The 21,782-nt window shown below is 41.4% G+C and overlaps 1 protein-coding gene and 1 pseudogene across 4 annotated transcripts in view; one reads left to right on the top strand and one right to left on the bottom strand.

Moving 5' to 3' along the window:
* The window catches only part of Smad2 (SMAD family member 2), a 62,323-nt gene that overhangs the window by 5,797 nt on the left and 34,744 nt on the right, over positions 1-21,782 (top strand). For 3 of the 4 annotated variants that reach the window (XM_032886261.1, XM_032886258.1, XM_032886259.1), the window contains exon 2: positions 15,207-15,494. In XM_032886261.1, coding sequence (XP_032742152.1) covers positions 15,259-15,494 — 236 coding nt within the window. In that variant the 5' untranslated portion in view covers positions 15,207-15,258. The remainder of the gene's footprint in view (positions 1-15,206; positions 15,495-21,782) is intronic. The other variant, XM_032886260.1, reaches the window with a different exon arrangement.
* LOC116884385 lies at positions 1,925-2,558 on the bottom strand (annotated as a pseudogene).

Raw genomic sequence — 21,782 nt, 5'->3', positions numbered from 1 at the left:
GCTTTTCCTTTTTCATGTGGGACAGTTGTAGGTTTAATGTACTCAGGAAGGATGGATATTCTGTGCAAAGATTCAAAATAAAACCTGTGTACCTGTGTCTGTCAGTTTGTGTACCTGTGTCTGCTACGGTGCCTGTTTAGCACTTGAAGTACAGATGACGAGGCTGAGGAACTGAAGTTAAATTTTATATTATTTTAGTTAACTTTAACTTGAGTTGGCTATATTACAAGTATTGGCTGCTGTATAAGGCATCACAGGTAAAGACCGTTTGCACCATTGTAGAAAGCTCTGTTGGCACCAGCGCTTTACAGACTGCGTAGTTGAGTTTGCAGCCTGCCAGCCCTTACCACATGTTTGATGTGGCTGGCACTAGGTAATGCTTCAGGAGTAAGACAAGACCAACCTGGAAACCGGGAAGCCCATTAAGAATGCATGGCACTCTGCTGACTTGCATTTGGGCCTGTGCAGTCTTGTGTTGGTGCACATTTATGATCTGGGGAAGCTGAATGCTTGTGAGCTGATGATAAAGTTGCAGCTTCCGTGCAGCCTAGTAAAGATGTGAATTGGGCCAGCATGGAGCAAGTTGTCTACACAGTGCTCTCTGTGTCAGGAGGCGGGTCACTGAATTAAATGGAACATCTGTCTACATAGAGCTCACCCCTTAAGTGAGGTGGACAGTTAAGTGAGGCCAGACCCACATTTGCTTATAACAGTCCATGAGATTGCACATGTGAATGTTTCTGCTTAGTTAAAAGCCATATTACCCACCATCCTCCATGGGACTGACTTGGGTTCCCATTTGGCATTGTCCTTTACTAATCTAAAACTTTGGAAAGAACCTTATTACTGAGAGAATTGAGAAATCTGGTTTTCAGTTTGTTAAAATACATATTTTAATGGGGAGGGGGTTAGTGGTAGTGATTGAATCTACTAAGCAAACACTCCCACTGAGCTTTACATTTTAGTTTTTAAAATCCTTATTATTGCCTTCATTATCAGTGATTTCTTTGACTAACACATGAAATTTCAGATTATTGGCTATTTTTTTTTCTCTGCTTAGTGTGATGTGTTTGAACATATATTTCCAGCAGTCTAAAGCAGGGATGTTTACAGTATTTCCATTGGAGCTTTGGATATTCTGTAAGGCATTCATCACTGCCTTTTCATTTTTTTTTTTTTTTTTTTGGTTGTGGTTGACATATTTACCTTTGAGATTCTCTTTAGCATTGCTATTTTATTTATTGTGTATATGGGTTGGGAGTGAGAGCCAAGTTGTCACCACATGATTGGCTCTGGAATTGCTTCTTGTCCACCTTTTGTAGGTTCTGTAGGAAGAGATAAGGTCATTTAGCTTGTATCAGCAACCCCCTCAGTTTAGTTGAGTGTGTGTGTGTGTGTGTGTGTGTGTGTGTGTGTGTGTGTGTGTTCCTCACAGGCCAGAGCCTCAAGGACATCAGGTGTCTTCCTCAACCCATCTCTCTCGTGTTTCCTCCGTTGAACCTGAAATCTTGTCTCATACCCTTCATTCCTTTTTACATAGGTGCAGGGGACTCAGACTCAGGCCCTCATGCTTGTGCTGCAGGGGTTCCTACCCACTGAGCCATTCCCACCTCCAGACTCTATTGAAGTAAAAATTCATGTATGTGTTGAGAGATACTTCGTTTTCCTCTGCCATTTAAAGATACTGACATTCCTCTTCCTCTTGTAGTTTTAGAAAGGACAATTTATATTTGGTTTCTCTCTCTCTTTGTACCTGGGACTGTGCCTAGAATTTCATGTTAGCCAAGAGCTCTACCATTGAGACACCTCTTCAACCCTATTTGCTCTCTGTATTTACTACCTGCTTCTCTTCTCCATTTTAACTTTTGCCAAGTATTTTTCTTGCCCGATTCGTGTCTGTCTGTCTGTCTCCCCCCCAAGTTGTTTATTGGATATGAGTTTTACAAATATTACGTGTATTACGGTAACAGTGGAGCTGGTGAGTATTGGCATCTTCTCTAGGCTGCATGTGAGATCCACCAATAGTGTGGTAGAGCTTGTGGCCCTTTCCAAGGCCGTGGCTCTTGCGGCCAGCAGATGTCATCTCCCTGTGCTTGTGGACTGGTTTAGTGATCCACTGGGTGTTAGGGTTTCTTCTGATAGCTTTATGGAATTGTTCAATGAGGACAACCTCAAAACATTTATATGTGGAATCTTCACCAACCCAGTAGGAATTCACGACTCTCAAAGCCCCACAATGGTACCCAGCTCTCTCCTCAGCAACAGACTGAAGGCTTCGGGCAGATTTCAGCTGGTTAGCACCTTGGTGGACAGGCTTGCCGTAAGTTGCACCCTTAGGAACTGGGCATTTTCGACCACCATGGGGGACACGAATTCTGTAAATAACATATCCTTGCTTAGTCTTGTAGCCCAGCCTTTGAGCTTTATCAGGCCTGGTGGGGCGGGGAGCCCTGTGCAGTGCAGAGAGCTGGAGGTATTGCCAGCAGTAGACTCTCAGAAGAAAGTGCATCCTGTCGCTCCTTCCTCCATAGCTCCTGGATGTATTTGTATGCACCCATGTTGGCTCACCTGATGACTGCTGCCAGAGGAAAGGAAGAAGCCTTTCTCCCGCAGTCCCTTTTGTCAGGTCTCTTACTCTCTAGGGTGAATGTCAAGTTTCTAGGTATTTTCTCATTGGGCTGTGCTGCTTTCATGGCTGTGGGCCTGAATGGGCTACTTCATGCAAATGCTGTGCGCTTGTATACTTTACCCAGACATGGTCTCCCCGTGTAGCCCAGGATAGGAACCCGAGATCTTTCTGAGTCAGCCTGTAGTGCTGATGTGGTCATATGTAATGTAGATTTCTTGTGGTGACATAAACAAATTGCAGGAACAGACACAGGTTCGGCCCCTTTCTCCCACTGCAAACAGACATGACAGATAAAATAGTTTCTCATGTGAGTTGATGAAAGAGAGAGATGATAGAAAAAGTAGGTCAAAGGTAAAGCTGCTTCTGGTGTTCCTGAAACAGTCTGCTTCTGGGAGATGGCCTGCCTAGAGAGCAGCTAGGAGCACTAGTTTTCAGCTGGATTTTAATGTCACAAGAAGGTGAAGCAGAGTACATGTAAAAGAAAGTACAACCATAGCTAACTGTGGCATGTAAATAAGTATGTCAGTCTGTCCTGGAAATCAGAAACTCATCTGCCTCGGCAAAGCTGAGTAGTGCTCACCACGCTAAGTGTCCCCTCTAAGCACACTTGGACGAGTGCTGCCTTAGCAGATATGGCCGACTGTTCTCAAAAGTTCATGTGCTGGCTGCCCTATGGCTGTTCATATGAATGCCTTTTGCTTTGTTATGTGGACATTTGGGCATTGTGTGCATGTTGTATTCACATCCCACTTGTGCATGCACATGTATGTTACATGCTTCTGGACAGAACAGGAGAAGTTGGTTCTCCTACATAGAGTTTTAGGGATTAACTCAGGTCACCAGGCTTGGTGGCAAGTGCCTTTACCCTGAGAGTGCGTGATATTCTTATGTTTCACCAGAGCTCTTGTTGGTGGACATTGAAGTCACTTTAGTCACGGGTATTAGAAATAGTGCTGCAGTGCTGATGCCTTTGACCCTCACCGAACCTGGACAAGCAGTGTCTTTCAGATTTACAGTAGTAGGCCAAGACTATCTGCCTGAAGGAAAGGTAATTTAATTATCTTTTTGCATAGGCAATAGTTATGCATATAGTACAAAATTCAAAAGCAACAAAATAGGAAATTGAAGTGCAAAGTAATTTCCCTCTTACCTCCTACCTGGAGCTTTACTCTCCAGAAATGTTGCTTTTATTACTGGTTTCTTCCATATTTTGGAGCTCTTCAGTCTGGTAGGGGAGCCTTTAGCTATGTGTTGCTCGGCAGCTCTTAAAATGTTTAGTCTGAATTGTGATAAGGACCCTGAAGACTTAGGGACAAAACATGAATGTAGACTCTCTTGGTATTTTTGATACCCCATACCATAACAGTAATTACAAAGAATCCCTCCAGATGCACAGGCGGCTGAAGGGAAAGAATGACCAGAGCAGAGCCGAGCCCTCGTCACACCAGGGGCTTCGGCCATGGTTCTGTGAATGCACAAATGGAAAAGGTAAGTTGGACTTTATGAAAGTTAAAAGTGTTTGTGCATCAAAGAAAAGAAAATGTAAGATAATTCTCAAAATGAGATTATAGTTGGAAATCATATATCTTATAAAGGTTTTTTTATTCAGAGTATTTTGAAGAATTTTAGAACAAAAAACCCTAGAAGATGGGTGAAGGACTCAAGTGGACAGTCCTTGAGGCTGTGCCAATGGGCAGAGGCATTTGAGCATACACAGCACAGCGCTGACCACCACTAAAGCAAACCAGCGTGAGAGCTGCTTTATTGCTGGACAAGAGAAATTCAGGTTGGCCGTAATTGGTCAGTTAACTCTGTGCTGCCTTGAGAACACCAGAGCCATTCAGATCCTTTTATCTGTGTGGCTTCTTTCCCCCTTAACTTTATGCTTTGTCCTCAGCATTGTGACTCTTCGTGTCACCAGCTGTGGGGCCAGGTGCGTGTGGACTATTTGTGTGCTGCAGTTGGTTCCAGGCGGTTTCCTTGGCATCTTTGGCGCCCTTCCTCTCCATCACCTCCACTGTCTGTCTGGAACTCCTGTTTGGATCTTGGGCCTCAGCCCCTCCTGTTTTCCTCACCTTTCTGCTCTTTTTCCTAATACCATTGGGGATTTTTCATGTATTTTTCTTCTACTCAGTCTATTGCCCTGTGTGTTTGTGTGTGTGTGGATGTGTGTGGATGCCTGCGCGAGTGTGTGTGATTTTTCTGTTTCCCAATCTTTGCCTTTACACTTAGATGTCTTATTCGCTCCTACACCCTCTGAGCACTTGCTGCTCTTGCTTCAGTGTTGCTGTCTTAACTGCTCTCTGTCTTGGTGATCGACTTTTTCTCTCTTCCATGTCGTCTCAGTTTTCTAGAGGCTCCCTTCTCTGTTTTATTTGCCTTTTTTCTTTAGATAGTTGGTGATTGCTTTACTAAGAAGGGACAAAAAAGCTGACACAAACTGGAGATGTGGGGGAAGCTTGTCCCTTTAAAGTTTCATGGATGAGGGAGCTGAGTGGGCTGTTGGTAAGCTCTCAGGATTGGTGTGTGTGTGTCTTCTCTGAGGTTGATATTCTCTTGAAGAGTCTTAAGAATCTGACCATCAAGGTAGAAGTCCGGCTGTACATGTTTAAGAGGCAGAAGCCAACGGGGCAGGGCTTGGGAGTGTCTTTAGTGTGTACTCATGTGCATTTACTCTGTTCACAGTGGTACCTAACCATTCTCTGGTCAGGGCTTCTGTTTTACCCTCCAGAACAGTGAGTCAGAGAAGCAGTTACCTAGAGAGAGCTTGGGAGTTACTTTTTAAGGATGGAATTCCCTAAGGATCAGTTCTCACAGCCCTGTCAGTTTTATCTTCTCCCTCCTGACTCCCAGCTGTAGTAAAACTTGGTGAATTAGCTTGGTGTTTCTTAGCTTCGCCTACAGCCAGTCTAGAGGTAATAGTTTTTAAGTTTTTTACAGTTAGTATTTGTTTATTTCTTACCTATTACGTTCCATTTTCCTTACCTAGCTAGTCTCATGAGACTTTTTTTTTTAGTTCATGTAGTTTTAAAGGGAAGCATGGGTTGTGTTAGGCTGGTCTTGAACCATCATGGGATGGAGTGGAGCGGTGACAGCTGCAAGCAGCCTGATGGCTGACGTAGCAGCTGAGGGCATCTTGAGAGGCAAGTAGGAACCAAGCAGATACCTGGGCATAGCATGTAGCTTTAGTGTTTAAGGTACAGTGGTATTTGCCTCAGGTTTACCAAAGGAAAACCAATAGGCCTAGCAACAGTGTGTAGAGGAGGACACTATATGTGTAAACCCATTCAAAACAGGCTACTAGAGGTGAAATGTTAAATGTGTTAGACAATACAAGGTAAACCACGTGGGATGATCTTAAAGGTAGAAGTGGTGTACCAAAACAGTTGGCTGGTACATCTGACTGAAGACATATGAGATTGGTGTGAATTAAGAGAAAAGACAGTGGATATGAACTAAGAGTTACTAGGAATAGAATCCTAGTCAGCAGTGGCAGATGTCCCCAAAGTCCTTATCACAACCCCTGTATATGAAACCTGTCCTACAACTAAAATTAGAAAGTTCAGACAATGTCATGTATTAGTAATAATTTAAAAGGCTCTTGATTTCTGGAGGATTGGCAGTTGGTGCAAGTACATTTGTGTTCTCCGTACCATTTCTCCTTGCAGATAGTGTATTTCAAGGTGATCGCTTTACTATGTTTTTAAAATGTTACAAACAGAATCAAAACCTGTTACCTGTCTTTTTCCTTTTGATTTTTTAAAATTGGTAGGTCTCAGGATTTGTTCCTTTGATTCTCCTTCTCAGTCATGGTTCATTAGAAAAACGGCAGGGCATAGCACACGAGGAACGGTCTCCAAGGAGTCATGTGCACGGACTCACATTAGGTTGCAGTGTGGAGTGTGTTTGCCATGGGGCTCTCGGTTAGTTTCTAAGTGCTTTCTGCAGGACAGCATTCGCGGAGTGTAGGAAAGCATGTGTACCAGACTGTCTGCAGGGCTCCTGAGAGCGGGGACTGCAACTCAAGCACCTGCAAAGAGGAGAGTCACCATGGGGCTTGGGTCATGCATGGAGTGAGGGAACGTGCAAGCAAGGAATAGATCTCTGTATATAGGCTAGCACAGATAGTTTCAACAGTGAGGGAAGAAAACCAGTTGGCCAGTGTGAGGTTCATCATAAGCTTATAAAGTGTGAAAAAAACTTTGGCTATACGATGTAACAGATTCCATAAGTGACTGATGGCAGACAGGATAGTTGTTCCTGAGAAAAATCTGGAGGGAATGGGGTTAGAAAAATGTTTAGAGCTTGTTAACTACGTTGAGCATGCTTTATATTTGATTATTGCACAATCCTGACATTTCATAATGGGTCGAGGGTAGTATTTAATATAAAGTGTATGTTCTGGGGCTGCTTGCACACGTTAAACCTGCTCTGCCTACAGTGACAGATTCTCAAAACCTTACTTTTTTTCTTTTTTTAAACATTCATCTTGATAACGATGATGCTTGGAGGAATAAGTAAATTTAGCAAAATGTATGAGAGCTTCGTGGAAAAAATTCACACACGTTGATCACTATCCATCCAGTCCAAATAACTGAAGTCCCACATGTTCACACACAGATACAATACCACATGTTCACACACAGATACAATACCACATGCTCACACACAGATACAATACCACATGTTCACACACAGATACAATACCACATGCTCACACACAGATACAATACCACATGTTCACACACAGATACAATACCACATGCTCACACACAGATACAATACCACATGCTCACACACAGATACAATACCACATGCTCACACACAGATACAATACCACATGCTCACACACAGATACAATACCACATGCTCACACACAGATACAATACCACATGCTCACACACAGATACAATACCACATGCTCACACACAGATACAATACCACATGCTCACACACAGATACAATACCACATGCTCACACACAGATACAACACCACATGCTCACACACAGATACAATACCACATGTTCACACAGATACAATACCACATGTTCACACACAGATACAATACCACATGTTCACACACAGATACAATACCACATGTTCACACACAGATACAATACAACATGTTCACACACAGGTGCAGTCTTCAGAAATCCCTGCACTTTTATGTGGAGCCTGTACATTCCAGAAGATAACATCAGAGCATGAAAAACCACCCTAGTCATTTGGGGAGAGTTTTTTCGTTGTTTTGTTAAATTTTTTTGTTGTTGTTTTTTAAGAATGTATATTTTTGGGTATCATCTACATCAAATGTGGTTTAAAAAAAGAACAGTGGTTAAAGAATGCATAAAAGAGGAACCGTATATCGATATGGTGTTTGCTAACGTTAGGAGGGAATTATTAATAATTAGAAGACTTCGCTAGAAACTCAGGGTAGTCAGACTTAACCTAATCGAAACTTTCCAGTGAGTAATCTTGGACTCTTAGTTTTACTAAGATAGTTTTTAAACTGTCTTTGGCATCGAGGCTGTCTGTCTATCCTTTAAAAATCTGCATTATGTTAGTATCATTTATTGCAGGAATTAGAAACAGCATCTGAACTTAGTTCTTGCAGATGCTAGCAAACAAAATAAAAAACCTCTCCATGTCAGTGAGCTTGCTGCCTGACACACTGTTGGAGAGAAACTTTGTGCTCTGTAAATGACACATTCACATTTGTGTGGTAAGATTAGAAGGTGAGTTTTATTTTTGTCCAATTTGTAGTTAACTTGGAACAAATTGCCATGTCTTGTCATTTTATTTTCAATACATTTGCATCTCAAGCAGTGGCTGAATACTTTTAAAGTACAATAAATGACTATTCAATATTGTAAGTAATATTGCTTAAAATGTTACGACATAATGTAAAAATCATCCAGAGAGGGTTGGCCAGCCTGGTTACCGTGATAGGGAAAATTACTGCTGGTAACTAAGTGTTTGCTTGGTTCCAGATTGGTCATAATTGATCGGACATGATAAGGGACACTGATATATGACAGCACAGATCATGTGATTCAGATAAGCCAAAACAGGTTTAAATTTAAGGTGTTTTCATTTCATATCTTTACCCCAAGAGTGAGAGTCTGCTGGGGATCGTTCTGATGCTAAGGAGAATCTCTTGAAGGTTTTGCTAATGGTCAAGCAAGTTTAATTTTATTTATTTATTTTTTTTGGCTAAATTTTTGTGACTGGAATATTTGAACCCAAAGTTGTAGGCACAAATTTTTTGCAACCTACTTTTAATAAGGGTTCAACATGTCTTCTGTCCCACCACCAAGCAGAAGCTGTGGAAGAGAAAAGTTATTAGGATGTGGGGGAAGTGGACCTGTCCGACATTATTAGTTCTTTAAGGGTGAGTTGATCTTTGGCAGCAGTTCAGTCCCATAGTAGACCCCAGATACGCCTCGGCATCTGCAGGCCAGTTCTCCAGGCAGGCAGACACCCGGCATGAACCAGCAGCTGTGTTTCAGTCCTGAAGAAGCTGAGACAGCAGCTGGCCTGAGGAGAGGTGGCAGAAGCAGCGAGCTGCTGTGGAACCCCATGAGCAGTTCTTGGGCAAGTTTCTCTCAGTGGCTGTGTTATCACAAGTTGAGCTCAACAACACTATATAAGGGGAACATGTGTGTCGTTAGCAAAGAATAGCGAGGTGGAGCAAACCAGACCAACACTCAGTACCTTGTCTCTCACTGTCTGTGGGGTCATATTTATGTTCCTCCATCCTGGGTCCTTTCACGTGTTTGTTAGATCAAAACATCCTCTCACCTGTGTCAGTTTGAGGAAAGCAGTCTTTCATGTGTTTGCTTCAGCAAGACATCCTTTTACTTTTGTGCCCCAGCAAAACATCATTTGACATAACTTTCCAAAGAAACTAGAAGTTTTCACTTCACAAAGTACAGGAACTTTTCTTTTTCTAACAGTTTTCCCAGACACACAGATCGGTCACTAACCCAAGAGGATGATTTGTCCTGAAAGATTAGATTCTCAGTACCACAGCAGGCTGATGGCCTTGAGGCAAGTCTTGAGGGTGACTGGCCTGCAGTTGTATCTGCTAAGCTTGGTCCCCTGTCCACCTGCCCTTTCTGACCTCCCTGGCTCTACTGTATTTTATGTGGCCCTCGCTGTGTGACTAGCACAACCTCCTGTCTAACAGCATGTGTCACTGATTCTGGGGCCCGGCTCTGGAATGCTGTTCCCTGGGGCCCGATGGTCTTGGATACACCTGTGCATAACTGCCTGCCAGACCAGGAAGCAGAACCTTTGAATCATAAATGCCCACATCCAGTTGGACATTAATTAGGACATGTAAATTGTTTCTGAAATGACTGATTTAACAGTTGTTTTGATAAGCACAAAGCCAACTTGTCTTTAACTGCTCTCATGTTCCTATATTCACACTCTAGCCATTAGCTCCAAAAATCCTTTGTGACTTAAGACGTGGTGGACTCTTGGCCTATGGGCTATTCGCCTTGAGACTTCTGCTCTGGTGTCACTTCTGTGGTACCTCTCCCTTCCAGAGGTTGAATTGATCATGTTCTCTGTGCTAGGAAGAGACTGTACCACATGGCATCACACACAGTTGGCTTCCCTAGAGTATACTTTATGGTAGGGTAGGAATACAACAGGCCCAAAGGTACCCTTTGCTTCTTGCTAGGGGTATGAAGGTTATCATGTATCTGATGGGGTTTTATATGTCTGTCTTTTTGTCAAATGAAGCTTTGATACATTTGGTGCTTGTATGTTTTATTAATCAGCCCCTGTTGACAGTTTAACAGCTCCTGTCACATTCTGATTGTTTTCTTTATTGCCTTCCAACTCCCCTAGCTGATCACTGGATCTGCTGTATTGCTAAGGAAAGTTCTAGAAACTTATTAGCAGCATTTGCCCTTTTTTTCCCCTTTGTGTGTGTGTGTGTGTGTGTGTGTGTGTGTGTGTGTGTGTCTATAAATTGTGGAAGCTGTCAGTGCTCCCCACAATACCATTATACTACCAGTCCCCATCCACCAGCGAGTTTTGCTGAAGTTAGCCTTGAACTTGTAATCCTCCTCCCTTAGCCACCTGAGGGCTGAGATCATAGCCCTGTATCACCATACTCAGTTTGTACAAGTCCTTTTTTTTTTTTTTTTAAAGTGGACATGGTTTTATTTTTCTTTGAAGATTTTGTTATTTGTGGGGCAGGGAACATATACTATAGAGTGCTTATAGGAGGATGACTTGAAGGGGTGGTTCTCTCCTTCCATCATGTGGGTTCTGGAGATAGACTTCAGCTCATAGGCCCCCATTTTTCTTGACTATGTCTTTGTGGGGCAATGCATGACTCTTAAGGAAGGCATTGTGTCATTGTATGCTTGTGTCAGCAGTGTTTCAGCAGAGCAGGGGCATGCAGTTGTTCCACAGTAGGCCAAACTCCCCACAGATGTATAGGTTGCAGTGACCATGACCTGTGAATGTCACTTTATATAGCAAAGGGGACTTTATACATATAAAATAATTAAGATATTGCGATGGGTTGATTAGTTTGGATCATCTGGATAAACCCTAAATGTAGTCACAATGTCCTTAGTAGACATGGGCGGGAGGCTTAATGACAAAAAGGAGGTGGCAGATGTGAGCTCAGAGTGTTGTCTTCACAAGTGAGGAAGGAAAGGCGAGCAGGAGGACCTAGCCTGACAGACACCTTGATTTAGTCCATTCGTGCTGTTGTGAGGCAGTGAGTGTGGGGAATTCGGTATTAAGGTAGCTTGTGTTCTTATCAACATTTGATACTGTCTGAGACATTTAGAACCATTCTAAGTGATGTGAAACAGTACTTCATTGGGGTTTACTTTGCATTTTCTGATAGTCGGTAATACTCCCTAGTATGTTCTTTTACTCTAATTAAATGTTTGTAATTTGCTTTTCTCTTATTTAGCAAACTATATTTCTTTGATTTTTTTTTTCAGTTTTATACATTCTAAACTATAGTCATTTGTCAGATACATGTTGTAAAATCTCCCCCAGTCTGTGGCTTGTCTACTTACTTTCAGTGTAAATTATATAAGCTTTGTTTAGTTTAGGTGTTACTTTATAGGAATTTATGGTTGGTGCTTTAAGTTTTTAAGGTTAAGGAAACACTGTCCTCCAAGAGCTTAAGCTTCTGCCTCACCATGAAGAAGGAAGTGGGAGATGCTTATCATTTACATACTGAAAAGTTGTTGAAAAGGAGACTGACTTAGTACCTTTAGTGGAGAATAGGCTGTAAACAGTAGGCTCTTCCTGACCATACTGTAACTTCTAGAATCGCAAACTTTCCCTTCGTGCCTGCTCTATAATTACTAAGGCCTTTTAGGTTTTTTATTTTGTTTAGTTTAGGTGGTTTTTGTTTTGTTTTGTTTTGTTTTCCCAAAGTCTGGAAATAAGGTGATGTAGGTCATATAGTTTCCTTTTTCATCCTCTGAGTTGGTTTGATCATTCCATATCTTCATTTCCATGTGAGTCTTTGTGTCTTTCCTTCTTGCACTGCTGGTGGTAAAACACAAGCTTCACTCCTGCTCTGCGCGTGCTCTGCTCACTGAATTGCACTTGGCTTCAGCTCAGCGTGCTGAGACAGCTCAAACTGGGGAGACTAGACATTAAATAAGCATAATTAACATTTCTTCCTGCATGTTCTGGGATCTCCACCCTGCACACACCTTTGTGCTTCAGTTTGGATACTTTAATTTGGCCTGACTTCAAGTTCACCGTATGAACTGTACAGAATGGCTTCAGGAAATAAAGTTGGTGCAGCTAGCTAGTTACAGAGTGGTGTCCGTAAGGTAAGACTGAGAGAGTGAGAGTGGGTGCAGATGTCCACCCTCTATCCTGTAAACAGCACAGACTAGAGAAAGCTAAGGAATGGTGTCTGTGACTGAAGAAACTCATGGGGTGGGCAGACACCTGCTGTCTGTAACATGGATGTGGTGAGTATAAAACTTGAGGAACATGAAGTAGGAGGAACAGAAACGACTCGTAACTAGCTCGGGTTGCTAATACCTCTGAAGAAAGTGGTTATTTCGGGAGACTTTCCAGGCAGTTTTTTTTTATTGTCCTCAGTAGATAGAGCTGTAAAGAAATCTTAAACTTTGCCTAATAATCCTATTTCTGGAACTTACACTGGTATTTTTTTGAACTTTTTTTCCATATAAAGTAAGGTAATACAAAGGTAATACAAGATTTTCAGTGTTAAGAGTCGTGAAACAAGAGTGAATCAGAGTTAAAGTTCACTACTGGACACACATTCCCCTCCAGACACATACCTGTAATGTGAATTTATTTGGATAAAAGGGTTTTAAAAGATGCAGTTATAGATCTTGGGATGAGATCATTCTGGATTTGGCAAATGCCCTTATAAGGGTTTGTGGTGATTCATGGCACAGCCCTAGGAAACTAGTCATAATGAACACTAAAATGAAATACTTAAGTATGGGACCCGGATAAACACACAGCCCTAGTTGATGAGGAAAAGTTCCTTTTAAAGAATTAAATGTAATGATGGATGAACCAGAATGGGAAAGCAATCTTAGTAAGTAAATCTTGCCACCGTCATTAAAGGGAGATCACATTGTGTGAAGGATGATGGAAGAAGTCAGCCTACAAACTGGTACAGTTTGTCATTAGCTGTCACAAACAGGTAGGACATATAGTGTCTTGTTGTAGGTTGAAATATAATCTAAAGACGTATAGCTCACCTCCTATTATACAAATACAAGAAGAAATAGTGACATGACGAAGAAAACAATTAAAGAATGTAAACTCACATAGAGACGAGATGTTACTTCCTGAATCAGTTTTATGAAGAAAAAGAAAAGCAGAGGGTAGGAATTGTTCTAGATTTAACACAACTCAGGAGGCAAGCTGTCCACCTCAGTTGCATTATCTGTTTTGCACCTGGACTTAAAACAACCATAAAGTGGAATTTTCTTTTGAACCACGCAGGCAAATGGTGGGTAATGGATGATTCCAGGCTCTGGTAAGGATCAAGAAGAGGGGTCTCTGTACTTTCCTGTGGCTACTAAGTTACAGGGTTAAAATAACTATCTGAGACTTGGGTTGGTTTTTGTTGTGTTGTTGTTGTTGTTGTTTAAGGAAAATTAAGGTAATACCATATCTCAATCATTGCCACAAGTGGCAGTCTTGCTACTTATAAAAGTAAATACTAATGTATAAAAGCTGTGTTCCAGCCGAGTCTTCCTGACATCTTTATCTCTTTCTTGGAGATGCTCCATGAAACAGTAGATGCCGTAGATCAGGATGATGGAGACATGGAATTGGAAAATAGCAACCTTAGCTCACAGAGAGGTGAAGGGGCTCCTAGGACAGTAGTAATGTTTCAGGTCAGTGGGAGGATACTACATTCTAGGATGTGAGGCTGCCTTCAGAATTAAAAACAGTTGGGGCTGGAGAGATGGCTCAGTGGTTAAGAGCACTGACTGCTCTTCCAGAGGTCCTGAGTTCAATTCCCAGCAGCCACATGGTAGCTCACAACCATCTGTAACGAGATCTGATGCCCTCTTCTGGTGTGTCTGAAGACAGCAACAGTGTACTCATATAAATAAATTTTTAAAAAAGTCAGTTGATTGACATTTTAATTGAGACTGACATAAAATAGGAAAACTGGTGCTAAGTGCATTAAAAATAAGCAAATGAAAAGACAAAAAGGTATAAAAAATGTGCTTACATAGTAACACTGCTGATCTCATCAGATAATATACACATAATTCTTATAACTACAAATGGTTTTCATGGTGAGGAAAATAAGTGGCTCACCTCCTTAGGAATCAGTGCTGACGTCTGAGGTTGGTGCTTGCAGGAGTTCTCGTACGGGAAGTAAAAGACAGGGTAGAATGGACTTGCCTAGGAAGACAAGTATGCTTCGTTTTACTGTGTGCATCATTAGATAAAAATGATCAGGTATTAAGAATAGATGGCATTAAAGAGATTTCTTGAAGCAGATGAGGTTGAGTAAAACCTTTTCTCTATCAGCTTGATCACTATTCGTTATTCGTAATGAAAATTTAGAACTTTTTGACCATTGGGTGTGTGTATATATTATTTTTAAGTGTCCTCCACTCCTTACTGTTGGGGGGCGTTAAACCCAGAGCCTGTTTATGTTAGGCAAGCATACCACCACTTAGATATATATTCTCCAGGACTCTTGTTGCTAAATCTTTTGAGAATAGACTGAAGTCCTAAAAATGTGAAAAATTTGGTGTTTGTGAAAATATTTTAATCTTCATCAAGGTTAATAAAGAAAAATGGCCTTAGTAAAATGAATTGTCCAGAACATTGACAAAGATTTTATTTGCAAAACTGTATTTGCCCAAGATTTGAGACTTCTTGATTTTCAGAAGAATTTGTTGCCACAGTTCATTGAAAGTAGTGAAGACAGCATCGTCAGTATTAGGAGAACTTAATTAAGTGAAGAGTTGTTATTCTGTTGTGTGCTGTGGTTTACATTTGGTAGCATATTAAAATCACTATTTTAAGTTAGCTTTAAAATTAATGTTTCAATGTCTTTTCTAGGGTAGATTTACCAGGCTGTTTCTGAGTGTGGATTGTAACCCTTGGTAAGAAAATGTCGTCCATCTTGCCATTCACTCCGCCAGTGGTGAAGAGACTTCTGGGATGGAAAAAATCAGCCGGTGGGTCTGGAGGAGCAGGTGGTGGAGAACAGAATGGACAGGAAGAAAAGTGGTGTGAAAAAGCAGTGAAAAGTCTGGTGAAAAAGCTAAAGAAAACAGGACGATTAGATGAGCTTGAGAAAGCCATCACCACTCAGAATTGCAATACTAAGTGTGTCACCATACCAAGGTGAGTGGGCGGGGCGCTACGCTGGGTGAGGGGCTGCAGTATCCAGGTCCTCTGTACACAGTGATTATTAAAGTAAATTGTTTTGTTGTGTTAAGCCTTGAGTATTTTAAGGATTATTTTCTTGAGTACTGACTTTTAAGCAATAATAGATATATTGTTTTATCTCTGTTACTTAAAGTTACATGCCATTCTCATCTCTGTGACTGAAAACAATAAATATTCATTGAATGGAAGTAAAACACATACTCAAAACTACGGCTGACGAGTGCTGGCTAGTAGTTTCCTCCCGAGTTGGTCTGGCAGTGAATAGTTAGAAAGGCGCTGACTCCCAGTGAGACGCACGCTTTTAAGAAAGAACAGTGGGTGAGGCAGAGTCTTCTCAGCTTGCGTTGTAGTTGGAAGTCAGCTCAGAGGCTGGAAGTTTGAGCATAACTAGAGCTGAGTACAGTGGGTAGGAGAATGGTGACAGGTTGTTTTGAAAGTATATTCCAGTGTTTCTTTGTACATCATAGCTACATGTGTCTGTCCAGAAGACAGAATTTCCTGCGGAGTGGCATTGCCTTACGTAAGGGCTGGCTCTGCTTGCTTCCAGTGAGCTTTGAGAAGCCTACACCTGATGCCTGGAGATAATGGGTCCCAGTAGCACCAGACTTTGTGCTTGGCAGCTGCAGTAGTTAGTTTGCCTTGTTTGATAGACTTCTTAGCCATTTCTTTTACTTTGTTTCATGTGTTTCTGCATATGCTGATGAAGTGCTTGCTGTTTGTACTGTGTTGGTTCCTAGACAAATGGGGGAAAGTTCCTGAGGAAGATTTACCCACTCATTGAAGGAGTGATCAGAGTTTGAAACAGTAATGAACTCAAAAGAAGACAAGTGCAGTAATGGGATAGGAGAGCATGCAAGGTTGAAGGTTTGAGCTGATCTCTAGGGAAGCAGCAACTCACTGAGGCAGAGTCTTATATCTGCAGGAAAGGGCCACGGTCAAGATTCCAAGGTAGTAAGTGCCTTCCTGCATTGCAGGGCTCACGTGGAGAGAGAAGGAGTCCACTTAGCATTTAGAGGGCTGGAGGTGTTTGAGTGTTGGTCTAAATAACAAAAGAGCAAATACGTTTTTTTTTAAAACTGCATTTTACAAAAGATTATCTTAACAAGATATCTTGTGCAGTGGACAAGTGCTGAGGAGGAGGAAGTGGTGGTGCTGTGTGTGTGTGTGTGTGTGTGTGTGTGTGTGTGTGTTTAGGTGAATAGAAGTGTGGAAGTCACTTGTAATTCTGTCACAGTCTAGTGCAAGATGAGCAAGATTGGACTGACAGACTGGTACTCAGAGTGATTGTCAGCATTTGACCCGTGTTTGGAAATGGAGATCACAGGACTCTGGCAGATTGGCTAAGATTAAGTAACGCTTTGCTTGTTGGTTTTTTTAATTCTGTGCTCGGTTTTGTCTTTGTTGTAAATATTAAAGTGCCTACTGCTTGGCGGATAATTGCTGGAATTGCTTGTTCCTGGGGGGAGACTTAAATGCTCTTCCAGGTGTAGTGCTTACTAGGAAAGGTCCTTGCCCAGGGAGTCTATCCATAGGAAGCTGTGGGAAGCCTTATTTGCTGAAGACTAGGAATTACTAGAAATTTGGTGGAGAGTAGAAATTAGTCAGGGGAAACCACTGTGGGGATGGAGATGGTAGAAATTGGGAAAGAAGATTGGAGAAAGATTGTTCATTCCTTGTAAGCAGATGTCCTTCTGATCACTTTTCCACAGTAGTTTTAGAGGCGAGCTCTTACTGTACCTGAAACTTGCTGTTTCAGTGAGGAGGTAGGTCATGAGCTTGTCTGAACCAGGAGTAGGATCCAAGCCTCCACTGCTGATGGAGTGAGGTGGGCCAGAGTGGAACTGGTGAAGTAGCAGGTTCCAAGTGATCTGTGTGGTGTTGGGTTATATAGGAGGTCACCACAGTAATGGCTTCCCTTCTTTTGTGTTCTGCTTGAAATGTTCTTTTTCTTTTACCCACTTAAATATTACCTTGGTTTTACTATCAAAATTTACTTGAAATTTAGAAGCTTATTTGATTTACTATGCTTTTTAAAAAATATATTTTTATTCTTTAAGAATAAATTCTATGCAATTATTTTGACCATTTCACCTTATTTCTCCCCAAATCCTTCCAGACCTACCCCACACCCTTCGCACTGGCTTCCAACTTTGTGCTCTTAAAAAAAATTCCACTGATTCCAGTTTGTGCTGTTCATATATGAATGGGTGTGGGCCATCCTCTCAAGCATGCTTGACCCACAAGGGACCATACCTTAAAAAAGTCGACTCTCCCTCTTCAGAGCCATTAGCTGTCAATAGCTGCTCAGTAAGAGTGGGGGACTCGTGAGCCCTTCCCCACTCGGCTAGAATGTTAGCTGCCTCGATCTTACATAAATCCCGTGAGGGCTTAAGATGTGTAAGTTCATGAGTATAGAAGTCCTGTCATATTTAGAAGACACTTTTAATCCAGTTCTTCCCAATCCCTGGCTCTCAAAATATTTCCACTCCCTCTTCCACAGCAGTCCCTGAGCTTTGGGGTGGGCGTGATACCGATCTTCCTTTCATGGCTGAACACTCATTCTTAACACATTGATCAGTTGGTTGTAAGTTAACCAATGTCAACTGTACACACCAAGTCTCTGATGAGGGTTGAGAGTGGCACGGATGTCGATGTGGAAATGTAGAGGGTGATTTGATGTTTTGGCCATTCAGTAGAACAGTGCGTTTACTGCCGTAGGTTTGGCCAGAGTTACAGCAGCAGTTATGTTTTTCTTCTGTGGAGCAGGCCAGAAAACTCTTGGTTGTCCAGTCACATCCATGCCACTATTGCACCCACCCATGTGTGTGCCTTGCCCTGTCTGTCATTATTGTGGTTCACAGGATGTACAATTGGCCAAGACTGTTAATGTCTTCCCCTAGCAGCCCACAGGAGCGTCTCGTAGTGCTGTGAAGACTAACCCGCAGGAAAGAAGCCGCCCTGGTCATTCCAGCCTGATTTGCCATGTTCTGCAACCATAGCTGCTGCTTTAAGATGTAGATGTGCTTGCGTGGGTTGTTGTTGATCCAGAAGAAGAAGTTGCACTATAGTTTCTTACAGTATAGTTTGATGTTGCAAAATTAAGTAGAAAAATTAAGTCAATTATTAGTTATTTCTTAACTATTAAATATTTTTAAACAAGTTTTAGTTGAAATTCAGTCACCTCAGATAGTGTACATATGAAGATGAGAGGTGAGAGTTGAAAAAGAATTTTTTTAGGTAATCTAAGCCCAATTTAAATGATCTAAAAGGTAATGTAAAATGTATTTAACCACATTCACTTAAAATTGTAAGGTGTGTTAATAAAGTAAATTCCTTAAGATTTTTTTTTTCTTTTTCTTTTTTTTTTTTTGGAGCTGGGGACCGAACCCAGGGCTAGGCAAGCGCTCTACCACTGAGCTAAATCCCCAACCCCATTCCTTAAGATTTTACAATCCTAAAACTACAAGGTCAATTGGTGGGAAACATGCTAGCTTCAAATACAGCGAGTGTTTACAGCTAAAACACCCATTTTGTTGACATGAAGCACTTTCCCCTTTGTGTCCTTTGCCCCACTAATATTAGAGTGTGATTAAAATTGCCTAGGACAGTCCTGACTTTCTATCCTTCTGCTCCTCACCTCCAGCGGCCTCACAGGTTTGGAAACTGGACGTTAGCAGCACTAGTTGCCTGTTTGCACCATGGTGTGAGTAACACAGATGGCTCAGAGCAACCGACTGACTTGAGTAGATGAGCTGGACCTGGAGGCCCAGGCAAAGATTACAGCTGCAGTACACAAGTTGCATCTGCATTTTTAAGATCTGGGAAAGGGAGAGATGCTAGTCATAAAATCAGAATAGGAATTGACTCGTGGAAAAAACAAACAAAAAATCTTTTAGTATATTTTAGCTGCAATAAAATAAAGCAAGATGAAAGCCTCTCATGGGGTTGGAGTTATAAAATATTCAAAGCAAGGTACCGTGAGACCTAACATTCCAGTATCATAGTGGCCATAGCCATTATGCATGTGTGCAGGAGTGCAGAGCTCACTTTTCCAAGTCGGAAGAACTTTGATCATGTCCTTTTTTTTTTTTTGGTCTTTCATCCTAAGGGAACAGTGAAAGATTTCTCATGTTCTTACAATGCTTTTTACTATAGGCAGGAAAAGTTTGAAATCCAGTTTTTTGAACTGATAATAAAGAAAACTACCCAACTTGTTTGTTTTATGCCACAGTTGAACAAGGATGGCAAAACAGACCGCTCTACTGATCTCACGCGTAAACAAACGCAGAGTGCAGATGCTAACTGCAGTTCTTTGTTTAAAGAAAGCCCCAGTAATTGCTGCAGGACAAGGTGAGGTTTATCACACACACCGAAGGGCGCCCTGTGTCAGGAAGTCTCCTCACCCAACACCGACTTAGGTTTAAGAAGAAAACTTTCTGTTGGACTCAATATTTATACTGGAGAAACTAGTATATTCATAGTTTGATGAAGAGTATATTTAAAATGTTAGGTTTAAATGATTATGAAACTTTTAAAAGAGAGGTATACTAAATTTTTACTGGTGGCTATTTATGGATGGGAAGAAAAAAAACGCTCTATAATCTTTTCCTAGTGTTATGTATAAATAAGTGTGTTTTTACTCTTAGAGTTAATACAGTTAAATGTTGAAATAGGATTTAGGGCAATTTAATTCTTGTCTCCTTAATATACCTCTTGTTTGGGCTGGAGAGATGGTTCAGTGGTTAAGAGCACTGACTACTCTTCCAGAGATCCTGAGTTCAATTCACAGAAAACACATGGTGGCTCACAACCATCTGTAATGGGATCTGATGCCCTCTTCTGGTGTGTCTGAAGACAGCTACAGTGTACTCAAAAGTAGATAAATCTAACACACACACACAAATATATCTCGTTGACTTTTTTCTCTGTATCATCACAGTTTGTAGTTCAGATGCTTCTAAAGTTAGCACCACTTTTTGGTGTTCTTTGAAGTCAGTTTTTCTATTAAAGGACAATTTGAAATGGACCTGGTAGCCTGTAGTCTCAGTTCTTAAAGGCTCATGAATGCCAGGAAAGTCTGAGCTACATACACAGTAAGACCCTGTTTCAAGAAAAAAAGCAAGAAAAAGAAAGTGTGTGTGTGTGTGTGTGTGTGTGTGTGTGTGTGTGTGTGTGTGTCTGTGTGTGTGTTGTATTTCCAGAAGAGTGTAGAGGAGTGTTACTTAGAACCATGGAAACAGTGTGTGTACATGGTTGAAAGTCAGCCTGGAATATATTGTTGGGGAAGACACCTCACACCCTCTTCTCTGTCACCCAGTTTTCCTCTCTAGTTAGACTTCTGTCCCTTCAGGACAGTAACTTTCTAGTGTGGTCATTGATTGATACTTGGTGGGGTTTTTTTGTTTTTTGTTTTTGTTTTTTGTTTTTTTTTGGTTGGTTTTATTTTTTCATCTTTTAAACAACAGAGAAAATCAAAAGAACTTTGTGTAGATTGTCAACTTTCTTTTCTGGCTTCCTGTCCGTATGCCTTTTACTTGTCTGGGCAAACTGGAATAGTCACAGAGAAGTCATTTGGAATCTAAACTATGGTGTTTTATTTTTCTTAAACACTTGAGAAGAGAAGTTCCCATCTGCATGGTGATGGATTAAGTGTGGTTCTGTGTGAAGCATGGACTGGGGAGCTCTGCCTTCGCTTCAGATTGCCTGGCTTTGAGTTCGCTCACTCAGTGCTGAGCGGTGGATCCCAGTGAGGTGGGGTGGCCGCTGTTTTATGGCTTCCTTGCTTGGGAAGAGGGTGTTTCGGGGTGAGGACTCTCACAGTCTGGTTTCTGACCCCATTGGAAACAGTGTGAGTGAGAGTTGTAAGCTTTACAGCACTGGCCATGAATATAGTTTATTTGGAACATTCACACGTGTCTAAACTTTTCCTTTTTCTTTTTTTCAAGAGAATATGTGTTAAATTGTATTACCTATTGTTTTGGTAGGCAACATGTGTTACATATAATTTAACTTAATTCAAATATGTAGTTTATTTGTAAAACCAATGAGATCAATGAAACTATGTATTCAAAAGTAGGACTTTGAGGTTGTAAGAAATGATACCTTTTATCAGACTTAGCATGCAATTACAGTTTTTCTATGTTCTGTTTATAAATTGTGAATGTGCTTGGGTTGTGGTTCAGGATCCTGTAAAGTGCTTTGAAAGGGCACTTTTGAGATTCTCGATGGTTTCCAATGCCTGCT

The sequence above is a fragment of the Rattus rattus genome, chromosome 15, assembly GCF_011064425.1.
Source record: "Rattus rattus isolate New Zealand chromosome 15, Rrattus_CSIRO_v1, whole genome shotgun sequence".
Lineage (NCBI taxonomy): Eukaryota > Metazoa > Chordata > Mammalia > Rodentia > Muridae > Rattus > Rattus rattus.
Note: the sequence above shows the minus strand (reverse complement) of the source record. Positions and strands in the feature narration are given on the sequence as shown.